Raw genomic sequence first — 20,945 nt, 5'->3', positions numbered from 1 at the left:
TAAAAAATGGAAAAGCATACAGCAAATGAAAAAAAGCTATAATTTGGCTATGTTACTTTAAGATTCTGAAATAGATACTTCTACTATCCACATTTAAAAACCGTATCTGGCCAAATAGATACAGTAGCTTTCCCCCCTCATTTTCACAAGCCTGTTAATGCCTCATTTATCCGCTACTATTGGGGAACATACTATCATTCTACAGAAGTGAATCTTTCAGGGAAATAAATATTTTAGGTATAAAATCTTTAGGCCTTCTTTGCTTTAATCAACTTAAAATTGAAAAATCTTTCCAAAACGTATAAAAACTATCTTGTTTCCTCAATCAGAGAATACCGATCATAATCTACCATCTCTGGTAGATTAGATGAAGGTCAACATTAGACAGAAGGTCAACATATTCATACGACTATCATACGACCATTCATACGACCAGGATCCAAGGCAGCTGCTTGCGCTAGCTTCCCATGCTTGACAGCTGCAACTTCCTTCACCAACAGCCTCCTAGTTTGATTTTGATGCTTCCCTCCCATCTATCAAGGCTGGAGAAATCACATAACTAGAACTATCACGATGAGACATAAGCAAGGTCAAAGATGTCTTTTTGGGCTAACGTGAAAAACTTTAATAGCTGCTATATTTCAAGAGTTCAGAGCCTTTGCCCCCTTACTTCTGGCTCTGAAGCTTAACCACTAGATAATTATAGTACTTCTCACCTATGCTACTGAGCATCTGCTCTCCTACACCTATGTATTCCTCAATTCTGCCTATGCAAAGAGAACACCTGAAAGACTTAAAGATACCCTTAAAGATATCCTGAGGCCTGGGGCTTGTAAATTTTTAAAAGGCTTCAAATCATCCTGCTGTATAGTTAGGTTGAGAGCCACTGTCCTAGCCACATTTGTAGTTCTAATACAAAATCTGTTTTGAAAAAAAAAGCAAATGGGAAAATTCTATTATGATTCAGAATGGTATTTCATTGGTATCTCACAGCATTAACGACCTGAAATAATTTGTCTATAGTAATTGTCAGTCTTCTTTAATATTTTGATTGTGAACAATAGCAGCTACAAATGATAACAGTCTGAATGAAATACTGTTTTATCATAAGAAAACTTGAAAAATATCAACTTGAACGAGCTTTTAAAACACTAGCATAATAAAAAGTTTAGATACTCTCACTAGAATAATTTAATGGAAAGGGACTCCATGCCTAAAATCTAAAGGAAAGAAAAAAGCTAATCTACTTTGATTTGCTTTCATTTATACAATCTCTTCAAAGTTCAATGAAGCAAGCTAAAAATGACAAAACCAGATATTTATTAACAATTTGAGAAGCAGCCTATAGAAAGGTTTTGTGTTCTTGTTTTGTAAATTGTGCACCACAGTAAACATTTCTTTTAACAAAAGCATCTGATATCTAAATACTAATATTTACTACCTGAATGTGATCTCTGTAGGCAGAGATCTTTAAAACCTCATTATGCTTGTCACAGTGTTATGGTTCAATAAATTCTATAGTAAGAAGGAAAATCAGTAATGTTTGATGAAAAGTCAATATGAAACCCTTGGAAAATCTGGCAATTAGTCAAATATCATTACTTCAAATAAAATCACTATTGTATAAATGTCAACTGTCCCAGTATACCAAAGTTGTGTGCTTAGTCGCTCAGTCGTGTCTGACTCTTTGTGACCCCATGGGGTGTAGCTCACCAGGCTTCTCTGTCCATGGGGATTCTCCAGACAAGAATACTGGAATGGGTTGCCATGGCCTCCTCCAGAGGCTCTTCCCAATCCAGGAATCGAACCCAGGTCTCCCGCATTGCAAGTCGATTCTTTACCATCTGAGCCTCCAGGGAAACCCATACAATTAGCTGAAAGTATACATCCATTACCCACTCCAGTGTTCTCGCCTGGAGAATCCCAGGGGTGGAACCTGGTAGGCTGCCATCTATGAGGTCGCAGAGTCGGACACGACTGAAGTGACTTAGCAGCAGCAGCAGCATACATCCATTACATCTAAAACGGAATTTAATATATGGAAGAAACCATTATTTAAAAGGTGAGGGCTTTTCTGGTGCTCTAGGGGTTAAGAATCTGCCTGCTAATGCAGGGGACATGGTTCGATACCTGATGGGGAGGATCCCACATGCCACAGGGCAGCTAAGTTCTTGAGCCACAACTACTGAGCCCACACACATGCCTAGATTCTGTGCTCTGCAACTAGAGAAAGCCCAACAAAAAGCTCCCTTCTCTCTACAACTGGAGAAAGCCCCAGCATAGCCAAAAATAAATCAATAAATGAATCTTAAATAGAATAAAAAGACGAAAAATTGCACATAGGACATAATTATGATTTTGTAGGGGATACATTTTTTCCTAGTAAGTTAGCCCAAGCAACTACATAGCCATCCATTATGTTTGATTTATATGCTGCAATAAAAGTGAGCAATTAATCATTTAATACTGATATTTTATTAGAAATTTAAAAAGGGAAAGAGAACATTTTAACAAAACCTTGTGTATAGTCTAATTTTTATTCATTCAGAGAACAGTAAAAAAATATATGCCACCCAAAAGCATAATTACTTTTTGTTCCATTTATTACTATAATAATGCTACTAATTTTATTTAGAGATTTGCTGTCCTCCAAAAGATGAAAGCACTTTACGAAGCACTCAGGATTGGAGACCAAATGTAGCCCTCAAGGGGTCCAATGTTTTTCTTTCTTTCTTGTTTTTGACGGGAATAAAATTGCTTTACAATGTTGTGGTAGTTTCGGGGGGGGCCAATGTTTTTCAATCTTCTGGAAATAAATTCCCCGGTGAGACCATCAGAAGGGTGCTTGCGCTCAGCAATTTCTACCCACAGTTGAGACCACCCTGTGCTAATTTGTCAGTCAGTCCACTGTACACACACAGGTCAGATGGCCACACTGTGGACAGGACAGGTGACCTGCCAAAGGTCTTACTGTAAAATGGGGAGCGAGCAGAGCGGTGGCCTGTGTCACCCCACCGTCTTCTCCATCATTCTTTAAGTCAACAGACTTCAACAGCTGTTTCTGACTGAACACTCCTGCCAGGTACTGTATGATTTCATTTATAAGTTATATGCACATTTCACTGTATTGATTATATGCATAAAAATCTAAACAATACATTATTAAATTAGATACAATATATATTCTAAACATACAAAAATAGAAATTATACAAGAATGAGATGAAATTATACAAGAATGAGAGTGAAAAAGTTGGCTTAAAGTTCAACATTCAGAAAACGAAGATCATGGCATCTGGTCCCATCACTTCATGGCAAATAGATGGGGAAACACTGGAAACAGTGTCAGACTTTATTTTGGGGGGCTCCAAGATCACTGCAGATGGTGACTGCAGCCATGAAATTAAAAGACACTTACTCCTTGGAAGGAAAGTTATGACCAACCTAGACAGCATATTAAAAAGCAGAGACATTACTTTGCCAACAAAGGTCTATCTAGTCAAGGCTATGGTTTTCCCAGTAGTCATGTATGGATGTGAGAGCTGGACTATAAAGAAAGTCGAGCACCAAAGAATTGATGCTTTTGAACTGTGGTGTTGGAGAAGACTCTTTGAGAGTCCCTTGGACTGCAAGGAGATCCAACCAGTTCATCCTAAGGGAGATCATTTCTGGGTGTTCATTGGAAGGACTGATGTTGAAGCTGAAACTCCAATACTTTGGCCACGTGATGCGAAGAGCTGACTCATTTGAAAAGACCCTGATGCTAAGAAAGATTGAGGGCAGGAGGAGAAGAGGACGACAGAGGATGAGATGGTTGGATGGTATCGCCGACTCAATGCACATGGGCTTGTGTAGGCTCCAGGAGTTGGTGATGGACAGGGAGGCTAGCGTGCTGTGGTTCATGGGGTCGCAAAGAGTCAGACATGACTGAGCAACTGAACTGAAACAAAATAATTTAAATTTTATTTTACATTTATTAATGCAAAATCCTTCTTGGTGTCACTTTAAAGTATTATATTAACTGAAAATGCTTCAGTCAGTTTTTCAAATATTGATTGAATACAATGAGGCTAACCAGTTAATTCTGATATGCTGTTTCAAGGACAATTCATTTGAAAACAAACATAATCTGTAACTTTGAGGCAAAAGTGATTTTCAACATCAAATATTTTAAAGAAATTCAAGTTATGGCATTTTGGCTTAGATTTTAAAATCTTTCATAACCACTATAACTGTTATACTACCTCTACAACACATATGCTTTTAATCTCTAATCATGCACACATGAGACTTTTCTGAAACTGGAGTTTCTCAATCACAAAACTGGGTGAAAATAAATCTCATTCTCAGAATATGAATTATTTCCAATCATGACTCCTTCCAAAAGAATCAGTTAGTTCAGTTCAGTCGCTCAGTTGTGTCCGACTCTTTGCAACCCCATGAATCGCAGCACGCCAGGCCTGCCGGTCCATCACCAACTCCCGGAGTTCACTCAGACTCACGTCCATTGAGTCAGTGATGCCATCCAGCCATCTCATCCTCGGTCGTCCCCTTCTCCTCCTGCCCCCAATCCCTCCCAGCATCAGGGTCTTTTCCAATGAGTCAACTCTTTGCATGAGGTGGCCAAAGTACTGGAGTTTCAGCTTTAGCATCATTCCTTCCAAAGAAATCCCAGGGCTAATCTCCTTCAGAATGGACTGGTTGGATCTCCTTGCAGTCCAAGGGACTTTCAGGAGTCTTCTCCAACACCACAATTCAAAAGCATCAATTCTTCGGCGCTCAGCCTTCTTCACAGTCCAACTCTCACATCCATACATGACCACAGGAAAAACCACAGCCTTGACTAGACAGACCTTTGTTGGCAAAGTAATGTCTCTGCTTTTGAATATGCTGTCTAGGTTGGTCATAACTTTTCTTCCAAGGAGTAAGCGTCTTTTAATTTCATGGCTGCAGTCACCATCTGCAGTGATTTATGTTGAATTTAAAACTCACTGACTAAATCAGCTATGACCCCAAATAAGAATTAAGTATTGGGGAGGGACAAGATAGGGGTGTGGGCCAAATGGTATCCTGATAAGCGGAACCTAAAATATGACAAAAAGGAACTATCTATGAAACAGACACACAGATATAGAGAACAGAACTGTGGTTGCCAGGTGGGCAGGGGAGGGAAGGATTGGGAGTTTCGGATTAGCAGATGAAAACCATTACATATAGGATGGATAAACAAGAAAGTCTTACAGTATAGCAGAGGGAATTATATTCAGTATCTTGAAGCATAACAGAAAAGCCTATGAAAAACAGTGAATGTATATGTGTATAACTGAGTCACTTTGCTGTACAGTAGAAATTAAACCCAACATTATAAATCAACTATACAATAAAATTTTTTTAAAAACTAAAACTAAAGGGGGAGTATGTGATTAAGAGACAAACTACTATGTATAAAATAAAGAAGCAAAAAGGATATATCATACAGGGAAATACAGTCATTATTTTGTAATAACTTTAAATGGAGTATAATTTATAAAAATACTGAACCACTGTTACATACCTGAAATTCATGTAATATTGTAAGTCAACGATACCCCAATTAAAGAAAGAATCAAGTAACCACTAATTCCCTTATTCATATAAAAGGTTTCTCCTGTGTTCAATCATATATTTTCTTTATATGCTCGTCCTTTAAAGAACGTTTTTAAGCCCTACAAAATCCTATGAACACTGTAGGATTATACTGTGATTTAATCCTTAACTAAAAACATCTTTAACTCTAAATACCCAAATGCCTTTTGAAAGAAATGTCATCTCCACCCTTATTAAATAGCATTTATTTTTTAAAAGCATACAATATACGGCTACTAAGGGTTTTTTTGTTTCTTTTTTTTAGGCTTAGCTATCACTTATGGTTCACTTATATTCAGGTATGTAAATTAATGTAATTAATACTATGGATTTCACTTCATGAATATTCATAAGTACAATGCTACTGTAGCTGTCATCTCTATTAATGACTGTATACTGAATTTTTTAGCATTTAGGCTGAAAGAAAATCTCAGCACTAAGAAGATCACCCACAGTGAACAAATGGGCCAAAGGAAAGAGGCACTCTTTTCCTTAAGGTTATGATTATGATCATGAAGGTGATATTTAACAAGATTAATTAAGTGTTTTTCAAAGCACAATAAGAGCTGAGAACCTTAAACGATTTTTAACCTGCTCTCTAAGCTATGTGGATGAAAGGAAATGAGGAAATGGTTCAAGATCTCATTTGCAGAAGAGAAAGTTCTTTTACTCTGTTGTTAACCATAACTCATCCTATAAATGAGAATTAGATAAGGCAAGATCATGTCAGTTAACAAGTCAAGCACCCTGCCCAAACCAAGCTACTTCATGTAGTATGCCACCCCAGTAAAAATAAGTGCCTCTTCCACTGTTGATGAACAGAAAAAAAAAAGAAGGAAAGGCTGAGGTTTTTTATACTGAGCATGGGTTGGGGAGGGAGGGGAAGACTAGGCTTTATACCAACTAAAATGCATGACTGTAACAGCAAAATGTGCTGTGCTAAATCACTTCAGTCCTTTCTCTTTGCGATCCCATGGACTATATTATGCCTGCCAGGCTCCTCTGTCCATGGGATTCTCCAGGCAAGGATACTGGCATGGGTTGCCACGCCCTCCTCCAGGGGATCTTTCCAACCCAGGGATCAAACCCACATTTCTTATGTCTCTTGCACTGGCAGGAGGGTTCTTTACCACTAGGGCAACCTGGGAAGCCCTCTAAAAGGTTAGGGAAAATTAAACAAAATTCTTTTGTCTGCAAATCACATCTACAAATTTAACACACCTGAATTTGAGCTCAAAAACAAGATTATAATCCAAAGCTGTGACACTCTATGAGATGGAAGAAAAAAAAATTATATATATACATACATACGCACACACACATATATACATGTGGTGGTATAATCACTAAGTCATGTCTGACTCTTGCAATCCCATGGACTGTAACCTGCCAGACTCCTCTGTCCATGGGATTTCCCAGGCAAGAATACTAGAATGGGTTGCCATTTCCTTCTCTCAGAGATCTTTCCCACTCAGGGATTGAACCACTGTCTCCAACCCACGTCTCTTGCATTGTAGGCAGATTTTTCACTACTGAGCCAGCAGGGAAGCCCATATTTGCATATATATTTCTCTCAAGTGCTAAACAATATATATTTCTTTCTGACTAAGAAGTGAGGTTAAGTTGTGTTAAAAACTGTAAATAAGTCTTTAATTCTAACACTTTAAATGAGGTAAATGGTTAATAAATAGACAAATCTAGTATAGAAATTCAATCTCTTCTGAGAACAGACTTCAATTTATGGTAAAATTATCACAGATGACAGGTATTAAAAATTCAAAAACAAAAAAAAAAGAGGAATCAGTAACTGGATTATAATGCTTCTATCTACTTTACTCAGCAGCTATCCAAAGTTTTAAAGGTCTATTAGAATGAAAAATACATAGGCAAATTCCTATGTCTAAGAAATGCTATACATGAAACAGAGGGAAAAATCATTCTAATAATGTTCTGACAGAACCTAAGCCATCTTATATTTCAAAAGTTTCTTGCACGAGTGGGCTGCAGCTTAAATATAATTTCCCATAGAAACAAAACTTTTAAAAAGTATGTATATTCCCAAGCAGGTCCATCATAGATAAAATTTACCCCATATAGTTGAAAAAGTAATTATGTGATATATAGTAAAGAAAAAATAAAGAAATTTTCTACCTATTCTCATATTGGACTAGAATTGATCTTTAATCTCCAAAGCACTTCATGGTCCAAAAATGTCACATTCTTTTCGCTCTGCAACCCACCTTCTTTAACTCATTTTAATCAAATGAACATTTCCATTTTTCTCATTGGTTATCTCTATTCCTCCACCTCCTAAACAACACTTGCCATTGTCAGATGTAATTCTGGCCAATCTGGATAGTATAAAATGGCATCTAATTGTAGTTTTAATATGTATTTTTTTTTGTTTACTAATTATACAGAATTTTCTTTCCTGCTTTCCTTCTTCCCTCCCTCCTTCCTTCCCTCATTTGGATATCTTCTTTCTCTTCTATGCAGCCTGTCTTCTCACCCTTTCGGTGATATGTTTTAATGAACAAAGGTTCTTAAATTTAATGAAGTTCACTTTTTTTTTTTAATGACAAGTATTTTATGCCCTGTTTGTAAAAATCTCTGTTTATCTTTTGATTATGAATATAATCTCCTATGTTATCCTCTCTAAAGTTTAGAACACCCCAGGTAGAACAGATTTTGGGGTATGGTGTGGGGTGTAAATCTTTTTCATGTATGATATCCATCAATCACAATTAAAAAAAAATACAATATAGAATATCAGCCAGCACAAAAATTTAAAAAGTGAAACATTTCAGGCAATAAAGGAGAAGACACAAGATATAATTCTTCCTCACTTGCCATTCTTCTAAGGAAAGTAGACGAAGGTGAATGAAGGAGTTGTGTCATATCTATATTTAAGTTCAACTTGGAGTTTGCTCAGATAGCCTTCTCATATTTAACAACTACCACCACAATGACAATAACAGTTAACATGTATTGCACACTTAGTAGGTATAAGTGCATGATCTCATGTAATTCTCACAATCCTGTGAGATGGATACTACGCTCTCTACTTAATAAATGATGAAACTGAGACAGGAAAGATGTTACCTAATCAGCTCCCAAGTTCTTAAACACTGCCTCTCTCATAACTTTTATTTCTGAGCTCGGAGATCCTCCATCACGCGCATGCGTTTTCATAACTTTCACAGGTTGAGATAACACAACACGCCATTCTTCCTATTTTTTTGTCTAGGTTTCAAGAAAATTCCTACAGGGGAATACTCTACATACAAAATGTAAATAATTATGTACTCCTAGTTTGATAACATAGGAAAAATTACAAGAGAATCAAAAGTGTCTTCTGGAAGTAACATGGACATAGTTATAGTTAGCACTACTGTGATTCTGTGGTCTAGAGAAGTTTTAAAAACAAGTCACTAAAATTACAGTCTATGTGGCTACCTTAGAATGCCTCATATTAATAAGTTTAAAATAATTTAACTAAGAAAAGCTTTTTCTAGACTGAAAACTGCAGAAAGTTTACTACTTTTTTGCTGCAAGAACTCAGACATATTTTTATATTATTCTACTTAGGTATTAGCCTATATTCCTTATAAAGATTTTAATGTTACAAGGAAAATGGAGATATATTAAATTTTTTGAAAAAGAAAAAAACCCATTGCTTCACATAATTTTTACAGGATTCAGGAACTTGAAGGATTCTTAGAAAGATCTGCAGGTACTCATTTTACTAAAGGAGAAACAGAGGTCCATAGAAACTTATACCAGATCCCAGAGACAGTAAAGGTCAGATTTTACAATGGCTGTAAATCCCTCTTAAAATAATATTCGTTATCTGTTTCCATGAAATTCTAAAAATTATTCATGACTTTTGAGTTTTATTTTTTCCATGTGTTGTTTTTATAATGATTTACAGGAAAAAAAACAGAGTTTAAATCTTCATTTTTATTTCTTTATTCCAAACTCTCAGCAATGTGTGTTTGTGTTCAGTCGTTCAGTCATGTCCAGCTCTGTGCAAGCCCACGGACTGTAGCCTTCTAGCTCCTTTGTCCATGGACTTTTCCAGGCGAGAACACTGGAGTGGGGTACCATTTCTTCCTCCAGGGGATCTTTCCGACCCAAGGACCAAACTCGCATCTCTTAACGTCTCCTGCATTGGCAAGTGGATTCCTCACCTGTGCCACCTGGGAAGCCCAACTCCTCAGCAATAAGACTACCCTATCTAAGTGATATGTGAAAGGAAAAATAAACAATACGGGCTCTGTCTGAGCTTCCTCCTTTGGGACCAATATACGTACACCCAGGATGTCTACCCGTTCTCTGGAGACTGCAGGTCCCCATGCCATTCTACCAGTTAGGGAAAAGGAAGAGAGCAAGAGATAATGGTGGTTTCTAACACTGCCCATTTTCTAAGTAATTGACAAAAGCTTTGAGCATCAGTGCTGCCCCTGAAGGCAGGCAAATCTTCAAATCTGTCTTCAAGAAAATTTCCAACAGTGGCAGAATTACAACACCTTCCTAAGGAATCAGAACTATGAGCGATGCAGACTTAGGGCGCCAAAGATTACAAAAGCCAACCTTCATTGATGGCCTCCAGCAAAATAGCTAGGGGCGAGAAAGGCCAGTAAAATAAGAAGAGCACCAGAAAGGTTGAAAAAGGAGGAAATGAGTTGGGTTTTTTAATTCATTACATTGTTTTTAATAAGCTAAATGAGATATTCCCCAGTTAACAATTATTAAGGACACCCACAAGGAAAGCTTTACTCATAGACATGTAACACTAAAAAAGAAAAACTTCCTTTTGCAATGAAATTTTTCAAACTTCAAGAAGAAAATGCTTGTTTATAAAATATGTACTATAAAATATAAAATTATACTCAGTAAGAGCTCTTTAAATATTTTAACACATCTCCAAATGTTAAATAATTTTATTAAATTTTACTATAAATCAATGAATTGGAATAAATCCACCTATTTTTTTTTAAGGATCTGAGAACTTATAACAAAAATAAACTTTGAAGGCAGCAAATAAGAGCTTTTTACTACTAAAGAGGCTAAATCTCAGTGGGTTACTGATATATTTTAATTTACAGGAAGCTTTACTACACCCCAAGCAAACAAAGTATTAACATAAAATGTAGATATAAAAGCAATTAGTTTCCATTTTCAATTTACTTACCTGACTATAGCACTATTATAAAAACTTTTAACTGAAATCCTATTTTGTAAATTTCTTAGCAACCTTTAAATAAGATCTTATAATACCTATGAAGTTCTTGATTATTACACAGAGTAAAACTGAAAATTCTAATTTGTTTCAGAGGCAGAATCATCATTCCATGGAGCTCAAACAGAAGAAAGTTTTGCTACTGAAACTTCCCACAGTGCACCACACTCAGATAGCACATCTGGCTACTCATCAATGTGGTAGCAGCAGAACAGACAGGGGCCTTTCCATGGTATGCCAATGTAGCTTCCCTCTCTCTCTCTCTCTCTCCTTCCCCACCTCTCTCGTCTCCTGTCTTCTTCCCCCCCACCTGCCCCCGTCTCCCCTCACCTTCCCCACGTCTCCTAGCCTCATAGTGTATCACAGTCTTCTAAAGAATCGTGAGGGACACAGGTCTCATGTCTGTTAGACAAGGACTAGCCCTCCTATAACCTTCATTCCCACCCCCAAAACCATGTGACCACCACTGCAACGGAGGCTTCTTCCAGATACCTCAGAAATAGGGTTTCAGTTTAAAACAAAATTTTTTAAAAATCTGCTCAATTCCACTCTTCAAAGTAATATCATGGAGTTTATTTTCCTACCAAGAGAGTATTTTTGAAACCAGAAATAAGGCTGCATTAACTTTATAGGACTCAGAAGTTACTGTTTTTACCATTCTTAATATAAACAAAAAACAAATATTATAAAAAATGTAATAATCATCAAGGTTTTCTTTCTGGTTCATTATTTACATAGTTTTCCTGTGTTATTGTTGTAATCTGTAAGACACTATAGTGAAAGATTCTCAGTCAAAGATTCGTTTCAGTAGAGGAATGTCTTGTATTTTAAAAACCCTGTAAGTAACAGTTTGATAATACAAAGTGAACTTCACACTAATCTTTAAATGTCACTAGACAAATGAAAGGAAAAGACTGCTACTCTGAGTGAGGGAGGCCAAGCCCATATATGTCTATACTCTTATTTACCTTATCTTAAAAAAGCTAAAAGAAAAACAAACAAACAAACAAACATAAATCCAGCTGCCCCATAAGAATACTCTATAAGGGTGGGGCTAACAGTTTTATAAAGGTAATCTTTGTGCTAAGGGAAGTCTTTCTGTAAATCATGTTTTCATTGCCATAGATTCAGAAGGTTCAGGCTGTCATTTCCATACTACTTGAGCATTTTTGAAGATGATTCTGTTTATGATATGCCTCCTACCTGTCTCTGAAGTTCTGCCAGGTTGTAAGGTAAGGCTCCTTCAGCCAGTGGGGCTATTCTCTCAATATCTGCCAAAGTCAAGCGCCTTCAGGCAAAAATATGGGAAAGAAAGAAAACTGTTAAGACATCGACAGACACCTCATACTAAGATCACCTTTCTTCAGAAAGAAAAGGGTAAAAAAGAACTATGGTTTAAAAGTAGTATTTCCCTATTCACACAGATAATTTTAGTAAGAGGGAAAAAAAAACTTCAGACCTTGCTTGCCACACAAAAAGCAAACGACTCTAAAGAAATAATAGACAGTATATAAATTTAATGACTTTAAAGATCGATTACAAAAACTAAAGAAATAATTCTTCTCAGAAGCAAAGTATAAACACCGACTGTTCAGTTCATACACATTGAATGTATTTCTTTAGTATACATCTTTAATGCTTAAGTGCAAAGTATCTTGAGAAGGATAAACACAAAAGTGACAGATACTGGTTGCCTTTAAAGGTACAAGGGAGAAGGGGTGGATGGGAGACATTTTTACAGCAGGCTCTTTAAAACTCTTTGAGTTTTGAACCGAGTGAATGAACTACTGTTTTAAAATAAGTGTATTCCATGATCCAGGTAGTAGGTCACTTCAGATCCCGTTTTGAGAAGCACTTTTTGCAAGCTTTTATTATCATGAAGGATGTTCAATACCTTTACCTCAAACGTAAATTCTAGATGGATGAGGTATGGCCTGATATTTCATGTCAATCATCAAAGACTGGCTGGTTTATCCAGTATCAACTCCAGCTTGACAATTTATTATGTAACATGAAGGCAATAAATTATCTATGTACACTCAACTTCTACTAGTCTTCAGTTCTAGGGTTAAAACCTATTTTTCAGATATGCCTACACTTACATAACTGTTAAAATCTGATCACTTAGTAGATCATGAGTCCCCTATCCCAAGGTCCTACTGGATGCCCACAGACAAAGCTTTTTCATCTGGATTTATGTAAGACTTCACAAATTAAATACTGTCTATGCGCTCTGGTTTTTTTCAATCTATAAAAGAGACATAAAACATCTAAGCTTAAATTATGATAATAAGCATGATAATAATGTCACAGGCATATTTCAAGAAAATGATACCCTCCAACACAAAATGGTATATACTGTTTAGGAAAATGCCCACTCATAATGAATCAAAAAAAGGTTACAAGATTCCTGAACATGTACTTCAATTTATTTTATAAATTTAGGCAAATATCCACAAATGTCTAAAACTTTCTAACCACGTCTACAGAGTCCAGATTAAATCAATTTTTCTGTCCCTCACTTCCTTCTCATTTCCCTCTTCCCTCCTCTACCATTCTTCCTCCCCCATTTCCCTCTCTCACACTCTTCAACGACCCTTCCTCCCTTCTTCGCCTCTCTCTCTCCATTTCTTCCCTTCCTTTCTCTTCCCCTCCCCTTCTTGCTTTCCCTTCCCTTCCTCCATTTCGCCCTACTTCACCTGTCTCATCCTCCTCCCCTGTTTCTCGTATCTGCTTGTGTCTTTTTCTTGAAATTTATAGACTGAGCAAATTATTGTATAAATGAACTAAAAGAACACCACTGCTTCACATTAAAGTAAGTATCATGAGGAATTACTGGAATAGTTACCCGGTAGCATTATATAAGTCTGAAAGCTGGTACAGGATGTCAATTTCTAGTGGGGTGACTTGTCCATAGCGTATGGCACTCTGGGCAAATTCCTCTGGAAGAAAAAGAAAATACTTTAAAATCTTCAAAGACTCTTAACATGTAACAAGTTTCTACCTTAACTATTATCTGAAAGCTAAAAGCATTTTAGTATTATTTAAAAAATTTAAAACTGAATTTCAATATCTAAGTTCAGCTACATAGAAATAACTACAAAAATATGAAAACTGGCAAAAGATAAAATGTTAAGATGATGAAACAGTAGAAGCAGGTAAAGTAATTTCAGAGGTAAAACAATCTCTTTAGGTTCCTCTAACCTCATCTTGTTTATTTGCTTTGGTCTCCAGAGCTAAAAGATGAAAGAACTGGCTCTCCTCTAGTCACTTAAAACATCCCACCTCAATTCAGCAAAAGGAGTAGCCCTGCCCATCTTTCTGTGGCCACTCCTTCCTCATACAAAGAAGCCATTGCCACTGACCTGTTTGACAGACTGGGCCACGGTTCTTTTTAAAACTGTCAAAGCCACTTTTCCACTCCTAACCTCAGCATCCCATTAAATCCAACTGGATTTTTGGAGACCATGATGGTCCAAGTGAAACAGACACACATGGTAACATACTTTCTAGATGTGGCTTCACAGTAGTAAACCTAGATCAACCTCTCACCCTAGATAAAGAAAAGGGAAAATGCTGAGTTTCGAATCAATATGTATTTTAAAAATCTTACCCTTTGTGACTTCAACATCTTTCCTTGTGCCAGCTAGAGTGCTATATATCTTACGAACAAGCTCCATGTTATTCAGTAAGGAGTTAAATGCATTGAAGTATGAGAAGCTAACCTGGTGTGAGATACTTCCTCCGGCTGCCTAGGAAATGAGAACACAGAAAGTTAAACAAACAAAAACAAAAGCACATTTAGGGACACAAAGGAGTCTTCATTACTAAAATGATAAACAACCAGTCCATAAACACAAGGAAGGTATCATGCTGAAACACTGTCCGTGCATTTCAAGCCCTCAGGAAAATCTATGTAATTTAGGTGTTAAGGAAGAAAGCAACATCTGGAAGTTGGACTTCATGGTTCATCTACCTATAAGGTCAAAAACAACAAATATAATTATCACAGATCAAAACCAATGATTATTTAAACAGGATTTTCAAGACCTTCAACCTTGAAACTCCTGCTATTTCTGGATAATCCAAACCTCAACATACAATATAAGAAACATTTTTTAAACTTGCTTTTTTTTTCTACACCCATATACAAAAACCAGTGGTAACTTTAAATTTTAAGACAATTTCGCTTTATCAACTTTACTAATCTTTTCTTTTTTAAGCTCCTTGTTATAATTAACATATAGAATGGTCTGTGCTGAGCTCTGAATCTTTGTGACAAAATGTAAAACTACCAAAAAACACTCCAAAAAGATGTAGAGAAAATCTAGGGAGGATTTACTTGCTATAAATATGTCTTTAGTGGAATAGTGCTAAAGAGGCTCTCTCATGCCTGGGGAAGAAGGGGGACAATACAGGCTACCCTACTCTGCAGGGTAGGAGGTAACTTCTCCCTCTACCCAACAGTTGGACATAAACTCAAAAGAGAATGCTTTTCGTAGCTTGCAAACATTTAACTTCTAAGCCAAGAGTCAGAGGAATCCAGATGATTAAAAACATTCTCTATTAAAAACTCAAATACTTATGGAAATGACAGTGTGACAACCTTAATCATAAAGATCTATATTAAGGACAGTATAGGTAATGATGGGCATATGTTCCCACCCCCATCCCTCACACACAAGCCTTAACCCAAATATATGTCATATTTGTATTAGCCTAAATTCAGATACCAGTGACCCAAAAAGCCAGGTCCAAATTATTTAACACATTCCTCCAGAAATTGAGATGGCATGTGGTAAACTGAGGCTATAACAGCTCTATCTAACCAACTGGAAGAGATTAAACAGGTTCCCTCACCCCAAGGTACTGAGTCCTTCTCTCTAGGATTTTCTTTTCTTCTCTCCTCCCTCTCTCCCTTACTTTCTTTTCTTCCTTCTTTCATTTTTTTGGCTAGGGTATGAGGTGAGGGTAGGGGAGTGGCAGATGGGTGTCAAGGAGGTGAAATGTATAGGAGAAAGTGACATGCTCCATGTTCAAATTCACTGAAGAAAAAGAACAGAAGTTGATCTTTCTACCCTGGTCTAAATCAGGGATAATGATCTTCAGCTGAGACAACACAAGCACTCATTGGCTTCCCTCCATTTAAAACAAGCAGCAATCAAAAACGTACACATAAGTACAATACAGGAACAAGAAAAGCGGTAAGTGAGGACAGTTTCACCATTCTTTGTGAGGAAGTGGATGACATCAGTTTGCTGTTGGCCCAGATGCTTACTTTACAGAGTTTAGCAGTTTCAAGAACAAAAAACTGTCTGGTCCATGCAGACTGAATGCACAGGTGAAGGGGCAGAGAGAGGAGTGAGCCACAGGGGCTGACGCCCACATACTTCCTCCATACCTTCTGCCACAGCCATGGCTACTAAAACAGTGTAGAGGCCAGTGATGATCCCTCTAGCAAACAGCACCCTGCAGGCAACAAAGGAAGGAGCCATCCTTATAGCAAGGCTTTGGGAGCCTGGTGGGATGGAAAGAGGCCAAAGGTGAAGGCAGTAGTGTCTGGGAGAAGTACTGCCCTTGGGAAAAAGGAACCGCACACCCTTGTCTACATACTCCCCTGTTTTCTTTAGGTGGACTCTGTAAATGGAAATAAACAATTTGGAAATATATGAGAGCAAGATTGTGGTGCTGATCTGGGGGAAAACTATTCACTATCCCCGCCCCCCACCAACACACACACCCCCCTCCCTTACACACATCTGATTACCTCCTACCAACTAAGAGTAAAGTGACAACACATGAGAGGCAGACATACAGAGGGATGCAATCCAGGACAATGGCTTCAAAGGTCTGAGGGAACAGAAAGTTGAAGGCACTGCTTTTTACTTACTGAGACTAAGTTCTCCTCCACGAAGGGAGTAAGCATGTGAGACCGGATGGTAACCATGATGTCACTGAAATCCAGACCAGAAATCAGGCCACTTTTGCTTTTGTCTTTGAGAGCAAAGGCTTGCCTTGCATGTTCCAATTGTAGTTCCTGGAGGAAGAAGTCAGAAACAGGGCCTCAGGCTGATGGAAGCATACCCCAAAATGTGTGTTTTAGAAAAGCAGAGACATCCTTCCTCTACATATTTACTTTAAAAATGAATGATACACATCTCTGAATGTACAGCAAAACTCTTCATGTCTTTTCAAAAAGCACATTTTCCTGAAAATATATTTACTGTATGTTATTTCTCAGAAAGAAAAGTGAGTCACAGAATGTCAATAAAAAGGGAGGGAGAAAAAAAAAAAAAAACCTTTGTTTACTTGAAAAGTTTCCATTACCGAAAACAGAGTATTTTTTCAGTGCTTTAAGTTTTTGATTTTAAAATATGTAGTAACTCTCCTGCTTGAAGAAGTTCTTGTCATCCCAGAGCACTTTTTAGATTACAGGTGGCTCTCCCTATCCGAGGGTTTCATGTCCTTAGATTCAACCAACCACAGCTCAAATTCTAATATGAAAGTTATGAATAACAAACTGCATAAACACTGTTCATCTATCACTCTATGTGGCCTTGAGTGATACCCACAAACTGTAAAACAATCCAGAAGATCGCAGAACTTTTCAGCTACTGGGCAGCCAAACTTTGCAGTAGGTGATATCAATTAAAATTTAAAAAAAAAAAGTGGGCTTCCCTGCTGGTCCAGTGATTACCAATCCACCTGCCAAAATCAGGGTATGCAGGTTTGATACCTGATCCAGGAAGATCCCACATGCTGTGGGGGAACTAAGCCCGAGTGCCATAACTACTGAGCCCACGCACCCTAGATACCATGCTCTCCAACAAGAGAAGCCCCTGCTCATTGCAACTAGAGAAAGTCCCTGCACAGCCAAAAATTAATTAATTAAATTTTTAAAGTGCAAGTAATACCCTAGTTTAGTTCAGTCACTCAGTCATGTCTGACTCTTTGCGACCCCATGAACCATAGCATGCCAGTCCATCACCAACTCCCAGAGTTCACTTAGACTCACGTCCATCGAGTCTGTGATGCCATCCAGCCATCTCATCCTCTGTCGTCACCTTTTCCTCCTGCCCCCAGTCCCTCCCAGCATCAGAGTCTTTTCCAATGAGTCAACTCTTCGCATGAGATGGCCAAAGTACTGGAGTTTCAGCTTTAGCATCATTCCTTCCAAAGAAATCCCAGGGCTGATCTCCTTCAGAATGGACCAGTTGGATCTCCTTGCAGTTCAAGGGACTCTCAAGAGTCCTCTCCAACACCACAGTTCAAAAGCATCAATTCTTCGGCGCTCAGCTTTCTTCACAGTACAACTCTCACATCCATACATGACTACTGGAAAAACCATAGCCTTGACTAGACGGACCTTAGTCGGCAAAGTAATGTCTCTGCTTTTTAATATGCTATCCAGGTTGGTCATAACTTTCCTTCCAAGCAGTGAGCATTTTTTAATTTCATGGCTGCAGTCACCATCTGCAGTGATTTTGGAGCCCCAAAAAATAAAGTCTGACACTGTTTCCACTGTTTCCCCATCTATTTCCCAGGAAGCGATGGGACCAGATGCCATGATCTTCGTTTTCTGAATGTTGAGCTTTAAGCCAACTTTTTCACTCTCTTCTTTCATTTTCATTAAGAGGCTTTTTAGTTCCTCTTCACTTTCTGCCATAAGGGTGGTGTCATCTGCATATCTGAGGTCATTGCTATTTCTCCCGGCAATCTTGATTCCAGCTTGTACTTTTTCCAGCCCAGCGTTTCTCATGATGTACTCTGCGTATAAGTTAAATAAGCAGGGTGGCAATATACAGCCTTGACATATTCCTTTTCCTATTTGGAACCAATCTGTTGTTCCAGGTCCAGTTCTAACTGTTGCTTCCTGACCTGCATATAGGTTTCTCAAGAGGCAGGTCAGGTGGTCTGGTATTCTGATCTCCTAAGGACTATTTAAAAGCCAAATTAGAGCATTTCTTTCCTAGGACATATGACATAATCCAAATAAATCTGTTATCACAACATCATAATACTGCTATTGGATGCATTTTCACACTATTTGCAACTCTGGAAATAATGAAAGTGAGTCGTTCAACTGGGTCCGACTCCGTGACCCCATGGACTGTAGTGCTCCAGGTCCTTTGTCCATGGAATTCTCCAGGCAAGAATACTAGAGTGGGTTGCCAGTTCCTTTTCCAGGGTATCTTCCCTATGGATTTCAGTCTGAGCCACCAGGGAAGCCCTTGGAAACAATATTCCTATCTAAATATATAAATACTATTCACCGAAGATATATTAAACATTGCAATTAGCATTATCATTCTTTTATAAAAGCCTACAAATCAATGTTGCTTTACCCTTTTCTGATATTTAAAATAGCTTTTGATAGAAGTTTCACCGTTTTACTAATTATATTTTTCTGTATCTCAACAGTGGTTGAAAGACATTAAAACTGGTTTTACTCATAATTCATAAAACTATACATTTGTTTTATATGTGTATAGAATATACATATAAATATGTCCATAGTTGTATGATATTTGACAATAAAACAAGTTTTTAAGTATTTTCTTAGCAGGTTGACAAGCTAGAGACAAGTTTATCCAATCTACTAAATCTTCAATAATCTTAACTTTTAAAAAATTTAATAATATCATCACACATATTTGGATTTTCTTGCAAAGACCAACAGAAGCAGAGAAACTAAAAATCAACTGGTAAAAATATATGAAAGATAGAGTACAAAATAAACAACCAGCATGATTTAACAAGGATTTCCAGGTGGCCCTAGTGGTAAAAAAATCCACCAGCCAACCCTGAAGACTCAAGAGATGCGGGTTCGACCCCTGGGTCAGGACGATCCCCTGAAGCAGGAAATGGCAACCCTCTACAGCGTTCTTGCCTGGAAAATTCCATGGACAGAGGCGCCTGGCAGGTTACAGTCCATGGGGCCACAGACAGTCGGATACAACTGAGCAACTAAGCACACACACGATTTGACAAAGTAGTTTTCTTTTCCACCCCTTCTACTTTTTAAATTCCAACTTATTAAAGTATATAAGCATCTGAATGCAGAGTTCCAAAGAATAGCAAGGAGAGATAAGAAAGCCTTCTTCAGTGATCAATGCAAAGAAACAGAGGAAAACAACAGAATGGGAAAGACTAGAGATCTCTTCAAGAAAATCAGAGACACCAAGGGAACATTTCATGCAAAGATGGGCTCGATAAAGGACAGAAATGGTATGGACCTAACAGAAGCAGAAGATACTAAGAAGAGGTGGCAAGAATACACAGAAGAACTATACAAAAAAGATCTTCATGACCCAGATAATCACAATGGTGTGATCACTCATCTAGAGCCAGACCTCCTGGAATGTGAAGTCAAGTGGGGCTTAGAAAGCATCATTACGAACAAAGCTAGTGGAAGTGATGGAATTTCAAATCCTGAAAGATGATGCTGTGAAAGTGCTGCACTCAATATGCCAGCAAATTTGGAAAAGTCAGCAGCGGCCACAGGACTGGAAAAGGTCAGTTTTCATTCCAATCCCAAAGAAAGGCAATGCAAAAGAATGCTCAAACTACCACACAATTGCACTCATCTCACACGCTAGTAAAATAATGCTCAAAATTCTCCAAGCCAGGCTTCAGCAATACGTGAACCGTGAACTCCCTGATTCAAGCTGGTTTTAGAAAAGGCAGAGGAACCAGAGATCAAATTGTCAACATCCACTGGATCATCGAAAAAACAAGAGAGTTCCAGAAAAACATCTATTTCTGCTTGATTGACTATGCCAAAGCCTTTGACTGTGTGGATCACAAGAAACTGTGGAAAATTCTTCAACAGATGGGCATACCAGACCACCTAACCTGCTTCTTGAGAAATCTGTATGCAGGTCAGGAAGCAACAATTAGAACTGGACATGGAACAACAGACTGGTTCCAAATAGCAAAAGGAGTACGTCAAGGCTGTATATTGTCACCCTGCTTATTTAACTTATACACAGAGTACATCATGAGAAACGCTGGGCTGGAAGAAGCACAAGCTGGAATCAAAACTGCCGGGAAAAATATCAACAACCTCAGATATGCAG

The 20,945-nt window shown here is 37.8% G+C and overlaps 1 protein-coding gene across 3 annotated transcripts in view; it reads right to left on the bottom strand.

Annotated features, from left to right (window-relative positions):
• Positions 1–20,945, bottom strand: part of SLC25A12 (solute carrier family 25 member 12) — a 99,089-nt gene that overhangs the window by 27,205 nt on the left and 50,939 nt on the right. For all 3 annotated transcript variants that reach the window (XM_012133795.4, XM_004004597.5, XM_042243724.2), the window contains 4 exons: positions 16,757–16,903; positions 14,480–14,618; positions 13,715–13,808; positions 12,070–12,154 (listed from right to left, as the gene is read on the bottom strand). In XM_012133795.4, coding sequence (XP_011989185.1) covers positions 12,070–12,154; positions 13,715–13,808; positions 14,480–14,618; positions 16,757–16,903 — 465 coding nt within the window. The remainder of the gene's footprint in view (positions 1–12,069; positions 12,155–13,714; positions 13,809–14,479; positions 14,619–16,756; positions 16,904–20,945) is intronic.

The sequence above is a fragment of the Ovis aries genome, chromosome 2 (assembly GCF_016772045.2).
Source record: "Ovis aries strain OAR_USU_Benz2616 breed Rambouillet chromosome 2, ARS-UI_Ramb_v3.0, whole genome shotgun sequence".
Classification (NCBI taxonomy): domain Eukaryota; kingdom Metazoa; phylum Chordata; class Mammalia; order Artiodactyla; family Bovidae; genus Ovis; species Ovis aries.
The sequence above is the reverse complement of the archived record's forward strand: the minus strand, read 5'-3'. Positions and strand labels throughout refer to the sequence as shown.